Below are 9,830 nucleotides of genomic sequence, written 5' to 3' on the forward strand. Positions count from 1 at the left end.
ATTATTATTATTATTATTATTATTATTATTATTATTATTGACACGTTTAATATTCTAATTTCTAATCTAATAACTTCAGAAGATCTTTTGTTTTTGTATGCACAATCATAAGTCTACATCCAGTTCTATTGAGAGCGCACGTTATAACATAGGAGTACAGGCCACCATGGTTGGCAAAATTACTTCAATTTGTTCAACTATCAGACTCACAGTTATTTATGTCTTAATAATAACATTGGCCAGCAGGGATGCTTATGAAGTCATTAACTCTTTTATATTCAATAATCAAACTTTCAAACACAACATAAACTTGTTAATTTGGAATAGACATCTAAATAAAAAATAAAAAAACAATGTGAACGATAACAGAGTAAACTTGCAGCTCAAGAAATGTGTAGACGTAATTTACAATTATTCTATTAAAAATTATTTGACCAATACAACATAATCTGAACTATATATTAGTAGAACAAGGAATTTTGCATACATCAACCTATTACATTAGCCAGCAAAAAAATTCCACTTTCCAACTGACAATTTATTCCTCTGTAGCTTCCCACGGCTAGTTAGTTTTCCATCTTCTATGCAGGTAAGACTTACTCCCTCTTGACTCTGATTCTTTCCATTGTTTCATACAGTTTTTGCTTTTTTTGTTGCCATTTTATCTTCAGCAGAAATTTTGACAAAGTTGACTCATGGTTTGTTTTGAAGTACTACTGCTAATACTTTTCTTTTCCTTTCATTGATGAAAACAAAAAGAAGCTACCATCTTCTATACAAACTAAAGGCACACACAGGACAACAAACCTGGAAAAAGAAAACATTAGAGTTTGAAGAACACCATCTTGTTGTTTGTTATTAGCTTGAATTTGGAATGCTTTTTCTGCAGCAGTTTTAAATTTAGCATCACTGGCAGAAGGGTTTGTAGGAAAAACAAGTCTTTCTCCAACAAAATGGCAACAGATATCAGTTTGGAAGGAGATATTGCGAGTGTTCAACCAGTTGTAGATCATGATAGCAAGCAAGATTCAGACAAGAGCAAGGACAAAGATGAAACCACCAATACAGTACCCTTATACAAGCTTTTCTCATTTGCTGATCCTTGGGATCGTTTATTGATGCTTATGGGGACTGTGGGTGCTATTGGGAATGGACTGTCTATACCCTTGATGATTTTAATATTTGGAACTATGATCAATGCATTTGGAGATTCCACAAACTCAAAAGTTGTCGATGAAGTCTCCGAGGTAATTTACTCACTGATCTCATGTAATTGGTGAAGGTTATTTCTTCTGGTGTACCCCACATGGCTTACTACAACTTTGATTCAAACATTTTGAAATTTGCTAACGACGACTTACTGTGATCAGGTGTCTCTGAAATTTGTATACTTGGCTGCGGGTACCTTTATTGCGTCATTTTTGCGTAAGTACATTAGTTTCTCAGTTAGCTCTTACAATTTAATTTATTGGTTTGGTACATTATGAACTTAGATAAAATCTGTTTGCTATGTACCAGAATTAACTTGTTGGATGATCACCGGGGAGAGACAGAGTGCAAGAATTAGAGGGTTATACCTTAAAACAATTTTGAGGCAAGATGTGAGCTTCTTTGATAAGGAAACTAATACTGGAGAGGTTGTTGGAAGGATGTCAGGTGATACATTTCTAATTAAAGATGCCATGGGGGAGAAGGTATCAATGAACCATCCATCATACTATCTTAAATCACCACCATTTTGTTTTTTTCAACTGCCTAAAAAAAAGAGTTTAAGCTCTTTATTGTCCACCCTTCGTTCATTTCAGGTGGGACAGTTTATACAGTTTGTGGCAACTTTCATAGGAGCTTTTGTCATATCATTCACTAAGGGATGGCTTCTAACTGTCGTCATGCTATCTAGTATACCACTTGTAGTCTTGTCTGGTGCTATGATGAGTATGGTTATTGCAAAAGCATCATCAACTGGACAGGCAGCTTATTCTAAATCAGCAAGTGTAGTTGAGCAGACAATAGGTTCCATCCGAACTGTAAGTACATTAGCAAAAAATAACATTGAAACTTTGTTTTATTTTGTTATTACATAATATAGAAATAAGTCCCATTTTCCGATTGCAGGTTGCATCATTCACTGGGGAGAAACAAGCTATAACTAAATATAATCAGTCCTTAATCAAGGTTTATAACACTTCAGTGCAAGAGGCACTAGCATCTGGTGTGGGATTTGCTACACTCTTTTTTGTTTTTATCTCCAGTTATGGTTTGGCTGTTTGGTATGGTGGGAAATTGATAATAGAGAAAGGATATACAGGTGGAGATGTTATGACTGTAATTTTTGCTGTATTGACTGGTTCAATGTAAGATTTGTGCTGTTTTTTCTTCTTTACTATGAGCCAATAATTTCTAAAATTTATTTCTTTCCACTTGTAAGATATATGAACATGTTTTCCTTCTCCTAACTATATTTGTTTCCAACCCCAGGTGCCTTGGGCAGACATCCCCAAGCTTAAGTGCTTTTGCTGCAGGCCAAGCTGCAGCCTTTAAGATGTTCGAAACGATTAAAAGGATGCCGGAAATTGATGCTTATGACACTAGTGGGCGAAAGCTTGATGACATTCATGGAGACATAGAGCTCAGGAATGTTTGCTTTAGTTATCCTACAAGACCAGATGAACTGATATTCAATGGATTTTCTCTTTCATTACCAAGCGGCACTACTGCAGCTTTGGTAGGACAAAGTGGAAGTGGGAAATCCACAGTTGTTAGTTTGATAGAGAGATTCTATGATCCAACGGATGGTGAAGTTCTCATTGACGGTATCAACCTCAAAGAATTTCAACTAAAATGGATCAGACAGAAAATAGGCCTAGTCAGCCAGGAACCCGTTCTCTTTGCTTGTAGCATTAAGGAGAATATTGCATATGGCAAGGACTGTGCAACTGATGAAGAAATCAGAGTTGCAGCAGAACTTGCTAACGCTGCCAAATTTATAGATAAACTTCCTCAGGTGAACTTTCAAATCTTCATTTAAAAAGAAACTTCTTGGTGAATTCCTGCTTTACAATTGAAATGTTCTCTTCCTTCAGTTGACTGAATTATCTCTATTTGCATAGTGTACAAGACATTTGACTGGATTACCTCAATAATTCTGTAAAATCATGGATTATGATCTCAGGGACTAGACACAATGGTTGGTGAGCATGGAACACAGCTCTCTGGAGGTCAAAAGCAAAGAGTTGCAATTGCAAGAGCAATTTTGAAAGACCCGAGAATCCTACTTCTTGATGAAGCTACAAGTGCCCTTGATGCAGAATCTGAGAGAATTGTACAAGAGGCATTGGACAGAATAATGATAAACCGGACGACTATCGTTGTAGCTCACCGCTTAAGTACAATAAGAAATGTTGACACCATTGCTGTCATTCATCATGGAAAAATAGTTGAAAGAGGTACACAAATTATTTTGTAACAAAATCTAACTTCTCCATGACACAAAATTTTGTATAAAGCATGAAGCACAAATGTTAATAAATTTAGTAGCATTCTTATATTTTTTAATTGGTTAGGTTCACATGCCGAGCTCACAAAGGATCCTAATGGAGCCTATAGCCAACTTATTAGACTGCAAGAAATGAAGGGGTCAGAACAGAATGATGCAAATGACAAAAACAAGTCAAACAGTATAGTGCATTCTGGAAGACAATCGAGTCAGAGATCTTTTTCCTTAAGATCTATAAGCCAAGGGTCATCTGGAAACAGCGGTCGTCACTCTTTCTCAGCATCATATGTTGCACCCACAACAGATGGCTTCTTAGAAACTGCAGATGGTGGACCTCAAGCTTCTCCTTCGACAGTTTCTTCACCACCGGAAGTGCCACTTTATCGCCTGGCATATTATAACAAGCCTGAGACTGCGGTCATATTAATGGGGACAATAGCTGCAGTGCTGCAAGGAGCAATAATGCCCATTTTTGGGCTATTGATTTCTAAAATGATAAATATTTTCTACAAACCAGCTGATGAACTTCGTCATGATTCAAAATTTTGGGCAATTGTGTTTGTGGCTGTTGCTGTGGCAGCATTACTCATTATTCCATGTAGATTCTACTTTTTTGGTGTTGCTGGAGGTAAGTTGATACAAAGGATCCGGAATATGTGTTTTGAGAAAGTAGTTCACATGGAAGTAAGTTGGTTTGATGAGGCTGAGCATTCAAGCGGAGCACTTGGAGCAAGGCTCTCCACTGATGCAGCTTCAGTTAGAGCTCTGGTTGGGGATGCACTAGGTTTGCTGGTTCAAAATATTGCTACAGCAATAGCTGGCTTGGTAATTTCTTTTCAAGCGAGCTGGCAGCTTGCTTTCATAGTCCTTGCTTTGGCTCCTCTATTAGGACTAAATGGATATGTGCAAGTAAAGGTCTTGAAAGGATTTAGTGCAGATGCTAAGGTTTGTTAGCGACTTCTTCTATCAACCAACTAACACTAATGTGAATGAGTATGAAAATATATGTTTATTTAAGCCCATGAGGAGAGCCCAATCCAAAAGACTAGTCCAATAGGTGGGAGAACCTCATTGCTTAAGTACCACATCAAGCACTTTGATCCACTCGATGTGGGACTCCTAACATTATCACGCCCTTCAAGAGCCGACGTCCACGACGACTTTCACTCTATCGGCACTGACCCGATGGTAGCCCTTTCCGTTTTGGCGGCTTCACTCACCTATCAGTATTCGGTGGAACACCTTAATCCAGCCTATAGGTAGCCCTTTCTGTGGTCCAACTTTCAATGAAAGCACAAATTGTTATGAACAACACTTTTGATGTTGTTCATAAGTGAGAGAGATAATATTCTAAAAGAGAGTAAAAACTACAACTACACTATTCTAACAAACTAATTTCTTCATTCATTCATTTGATAATGATTACAATCACAAACCCATTATTTATAGGGTATTTTAATGACTCATCACAAAATATCTCTCTAGATCCTTCTAGAAAACCATGACTCATCACCTAATATAACTTGGACTTATACTATTCTAATGGGCATATCTTAGATCATTACAGGTATGATAAATCTGAATAGAAGTAATCAGATCTACGCCTTTCTACATTTTTGGCATCATACTTTATGAGCATGAAATGAACCATAAGCATTACAAGCATGTGCTCTGAGTGCATTTTTGACTCGGCTAAATGTTATGCCAATATACTCATATACTCTTTTTGCCAAACAGAAATTGTATGAAGAAGCAAGTCAAGTGGCAAATGATGCTGTAGGGAGCATAAGAACAGTTGCTTCTTTTTGTGCTGAAAAGAAGGTGATGGAGTTATACAAGCAAAAATGTGAGGGACCAATTAAGAAAGGCGTAAGGCGAGGGATAATAAGTGGATTTGGTTTTGGGTTATCATTTTTCATGTTGTATGCAGTTTATGCCTGCATTTTCTATGCTGGAGCTCGACTCGTAGAGGATGGCAAAACTACATTCTCAGATGTTTTCCTTGTAAGTTACTCTCCATGGCTTATCTAAATTTTTCAAACACAAAACTCCTTCAGTATGAGAAGTGAAGATAAATAGACTCGATCCAAAAAATTGCACTGTGAAATATAACTAGAATAACAATAATTTCCAACCAATAAAAATGCCACAAACAATTCTTTCCCACTATCACTTAAAGACGAAAATCGTAAAATCCATTAAGCAACAACAATGACCCGCAAAGGGATATAGCAATGAAAACCTTCAAAAAATGAAGAAAAGAAAATCTGACCTAACACAATTTTTTACCATTGATTTTGTGTTTCCTGATTTGCAGGTCTTTTTTGCACTCAGCATGGCAGCTATGGGGGTCTCTCAATCTGGGAGCTTGCTTCCTGATTCAACTAATGCAAAAAGTGCTACTGCTTCCATATTTGCTATTCTTGATCAGAAGTCACAAATAGACGCTGGTGATGAATCTGGTATGACACTAGAAGAAGTCAAGGGAGATATTGAGTTTAACCATGTTAGTTTCAAGTATCATACTAGACCTGATGTTCAAATATTCAAAGATCTTTGCTTGAACATTCGCAGTGGAAAGGTAGTTTTCTAATTTCACATCTAATCTAGTAAACTACTCTAAATTGTTCTTCCTAATTTAAAAAACAACTAACAAATCATCATATCGATATAAAACACAGACCGTTGCACTGGTTGGAGAAAGTGGAAGTGGAAAATCAACCGTGATCTCATTACTACAAAGATTTTATGATCCTGACTCAGGACACATTACACTTGATGGAATAAAAATTCAAAGGATGCAAGTGAAATGGCTAAGACAACAAATGGGACTGGTAAGCCAAGAGCCTGTTCTTTTCAATGACACGGTTCGAGCCAATATTGCATACGGAAAAGGAGGAGAAGCAACAGAAGCAGAAATTGTAGCTGCGGCAGAACTAGCAAATGCTCACCAATTCATTAGTAGTTTGCAGAAGGTAAATTCCTTTCAATCCAACCTCTCTTAAATGCTATGCAACTAATATGCATCTTTAAAATTGAAACATACATAAATAGGTCTGAAATCCTGAACATGATACTATATATGCAGGGCTATGACACGATAGTAGGTGAGAGAGGAATTCAATTATCTGGGGGACAGAAGCAGCGTGTGGCAATTGCGAGAGCTATAGTGAAGAATCCAAAAATCTTATTACTAGATGAAGCAACCAGTGCACTTGATGCTGAGTCTGAAAAAGTGGTACAAGATGCACTTGACCGTGTTATGGTGGAGCGAACGACAATAATAGTGGCTCATAGGTTATCTACTATCAAAGGTGCAGATTTAATAGCAGTAGTTAAGAATGGTGTGATAGCAGAGAAAGGAAAACATGAAGCATTGCTCCATAAGGGTGGTGACTATGCTTCTTTAGTAGCACTACATAAAAGTGCTTCTACATCTTAGATCCCTTGTGCATCAGTAGTTGTTGTAAAATAAGATGCTTGGACACTTTAGTCCCTATCAAAGTTTCATTTCATTTGTGTGTGTAGGATTGTGAACATGATGAGTTGAGTTATGAGTATGTGAGTTGCTCCAGTCATTCCCTTTCTCTCAAGCCTCAATGATTTTCACTCTAGGATTCAATAGAGAAAGCTTGAATCATTACCGTATAATAGAATAAATTGTCCTATTTAAAGGGTTCAGTTGCACCGACTAATTGAGTAACTAACTCCTAAGAAATTATTGATTAATTCCTAAATACTAGCAGAATTGATATAGTGTGTAACCCAAACAAAAGTTGTCTGTACAAATATCATTTCTCAAGTTTGTATTGTATTGTAGTGTTGTCACTATTGTGTATGGTATCAATAACTTTGATAAAATTTGAGTATGTAGAAGCCATTACATTACCTTTGAGATTTTGTGAGAAATGCAACCATGGTTGACGACAAGAAGACGAACAAGAGGAGGGAGTAATAGATACCAACTTCATCAAAATTGTAACTCATGGAGGCCGAACGCAAGATTATTTTATGTTGATGTTCATGTTCCTGCCACCAATTCCTTGGAAGAATCCAAGATTTTCACTCTGTTGCTCTAAGCAATCTGGACCGTCATCATGCTAAAGGAGGGGTCGTTGCCACCAAAATCTTAAGCTGTGAAAACCCGGATACCCCAAAAATGGCGAAAAATTGTGTACGTGCATCCGACACGGATCCACCCCGATACGTCCTGATACGCATATTAGAGAAGTATGAGCAATTAATATTTATGTTTTTGAAGAAAAAAAATGACCAATACATGTCGAATACGTTAACTTATACTCCAATACATCTGAATAAACCAATAATTTCTCGCGATAGGTATGTATGATTTTTTTGTTGCTTTTTTTTTATTAGTCCACGTCTTAGTTTTAAAAGAAATAAAAACTATCCAAAAAGGCAGATAATTTAGTTTACGCACATGAATTCACTTGATAGTGTTGGAATTGGATTAACAGATTTATCTCTTTGATGAACCAAAGTTGAAAACTACATTATTCCTCAATTAGCATAGTTGTCTTTTGACACAATTAGTGTTAACTATTAAGTAGTCAACAATATAAAATGGTGTTCTTTTGTATAGTACTAATGATAATGATGTTGGTACTGATATATTTAGCTATATCCTGTTTTGCATGGAAAAATACGTAATTGTCACTTGTTTTGATTATTTTCATTAATGTTAATGTTTGTTTATTGTCATTTTTAGTTATGTTTATACATTGTGCACTAATATTATTAATTTTAAATTTAATTTTTTTTAATAACGTATTGATGTCGTATCGTATTGTGTCAGGTATTATGGCTTCATAGGTCTTAATTAACACTCACTCAAAAAGGACACGTTATCGATCAACAAGATGATTCTTTGGAAAAAAGATATTTAGAAAAAACAAGATCATAGTGGTCATTTATAGATATTTGGAAAAAACAAGATCATAGTAGTCATTTATTTGGTTCATTATACACCCTCCTGTCACTATTATAATAAAAATACTTACTTTAGATTCATTCAATTAATGATGTATATAGTTTTTATTATAGACCACATACATTATTTAATGAAAGAATTTAAAATGTTGATTTTTGTTTACAATAGTGACCGAATGATATACTTTTGACAATTTTGATGCAAAAGCCAATGATATGCGGGACAACAACCTCCTTATTCAGTATAACTTGAATGATGCAAGATAAAGTTTTTATATGGTCCACACTAAAAAATAACATTTGAAGCAAGCTTATGGCAGCATCCAATCCCTTTTAGGTCTTCCCGGGTCTGACTTTCTTTGTTCTTCTTGTGGCGTTATTTGGACATGTGTTTGGCTTGTAAGCCATTGTATCTTTAATATCAAGTGTTAACTGAAGTTTAGTTTTTGAATGTGTGGCTTGCAACTCTTTAAATATTACTCGTCAATTTACATTTATGTATAACTCTAATTTATATTACAATTATGTATGACTCTAATCTATATTAAGAATCAAATACATGACATTTGCTTGCATTATGTTGATGATGAAGAGTCCTTATCCAATTTGTGACCATCTTTTTCAGATTTCTTATCTCTTTACGCTAGATGGTGAAAATACATTATTTCCTTTATATACCAACGTTAATCTTCTTATCGCGTTAATGCATAAAAATTACAAACAATAGTTTTTATTAAATTTTGATTATAATTATATGCATAGATAATAGATATTTTGCATTTTCATATTGCAACAAATTATAGCTATCTTTTTTAATGATATTAATAAAATAACATTTTTACAGTCAAATTTGCTTAAAAGTATAATTAGAAAAAAAATGTTAACCCAAAACACCTTGTTTTGTTTATGTACGCGTATGATGCTTATATTATTCCTTTATATACACATATCAACAAAATAGCTTTCTTATGGCCCTCCTTAATAATTGCCGCTATCACTGTTTTGCTTTGCAAGAACCGAATATCATTTCCGTACAATTACAGAGACTAACCCTTGAACCAGGTAAATCCACAATGGTTAGCAAAACACACCTCAAGATTTAACTGCCGCATTAATCGGGCTGAAATCAAACTCAATAATGCACGACCTCTGGTTAAGTGTGAAGAGATCCCCTACCATTTCATCCAATAATGGGTGACAAAACAATAATAATAGTAATAATAATAACAATAACAATAATAATAATATTGTTATTATTATTATTATTGTTGTTATTAAAATTGACTCTATATATATGTATGTACAATTTTTCTTTTCTTTTTAAACATAATACTACATTTTATTTATAATTATTTATTTGGTTTTCAGTTTTATGTTTCATTAA

The 9,830-nt window shown here is 35.0% G+C and overlaps 1 protein-coding gene and 1 long non-coding RNA gene across 5 annotated transcripts; one reads left to right on the top strand and one right to left on the bottom strand.

Annotated features, from left to right (window-relative positions):
* Positions 1 to 356: 356 nt before the first annotated feature.
* LOC146902814 (uncharacterized) lies at positions 357 to 7,701 on the bottom strand. 2 transcript variants are annotated; one of them, XR_015024243.1, is made up of 3 exons: positions 7,386 to 7,701; positions 5,769 to 5,955; positions 357 to 807 (listed from the first exon to the last, which is right to left on the bottom strand). It is a non-coding gene; the product is annotated as an uncharacterized LOC146902814 (long non-coding RNA). The 2 variants fall into 2 exon arrangements; XR_015024244.1 differs by having other exon boundaries at positions 5,786 to 5,955; positions 7,386 to 7,598.
* Positions 486 to 7,177, top strand: LOC146902815 (ABC transporter B family member 11-like). 3 transcript variants are annotated; one of them, XM_085739465.1, is made up of 13 exons: positions 486 to 589; positions 760 to 1,247; positions 1,371 to 1,425; positions 1,519 to 1,694; positions 1,806 to 2,027; positions 2,116 to 2,354; positions 2,479 to 3,004; positions 3,173 to 3,446; positions 3,564 to 4,441; positions 5,234 to 5,500; positions 5,814 to 6,077; positions 6,178 to 6,471; positions 6,585 to 7,177. In XM_085739465.1, exons 2-13 carry the CDS (start codon positions 954 to 956, stop codon positions 6,936 to 6,938), a joined length of 3,843 nt encoding a protein of 1,280 aa, XP_085595591.1. In that variant the 5' UTR covers positions 486 to 589; positions 760 to 953; the 3' UTR covers positions 6,939 to 7,177. The 3 variants fall into 3 exon arrangements, with proteins under 3 accessions (XP_085595591.1, XP_085595592.1, XP_085595593.1); XM_085739466.1 differs by having other exon boundaries at positions 890 to 1,247; XM_085739467.1 differs by having other exon boundaries at positions 893 to 1,247.
* Positions 7,702 to 9,830: the final 2,129 nt, after the last annotated feature.

This window comes from Medicago sativa, chromosome 8, assembly GCF_051527215.1.
Source record: "Medicago sativa cultivar Bolivia chromosome 8, Bolivia_mono, whole genome shotgun sequence".
Taxonomy (NCBI): Eukaryota; Viridiplantae; Streptophyta; class Magnoliopsida; order Fabales; family Fabaceae; genus Medicago; species Medicago sativa.

Excerpts from the sequence above, each read along its gene's own strand:
- LOC146902815 (XM_085739465.1), top strand. The coding sequence starts at position 954 with ATGGCAACAGATATCAGTTTGGAAGGAGATATTGCGAGTGTTCAACCA. Across the intron at positions 1,426-1,518 it reads CTTTATTGCGTCATTTTTGC|AATTAACTTGTTGGATGATC; the intron begins GTAAGTACATTA and ends GCTATGTACCAG. Across the intron at positions 3,447-3,563 it reads TGGAAAAATAGTTGAAAGAG|GTTCACATGCCGAGCTCACA; the intron begins GTACACAAATTA and ends TTAATTGGTTAG.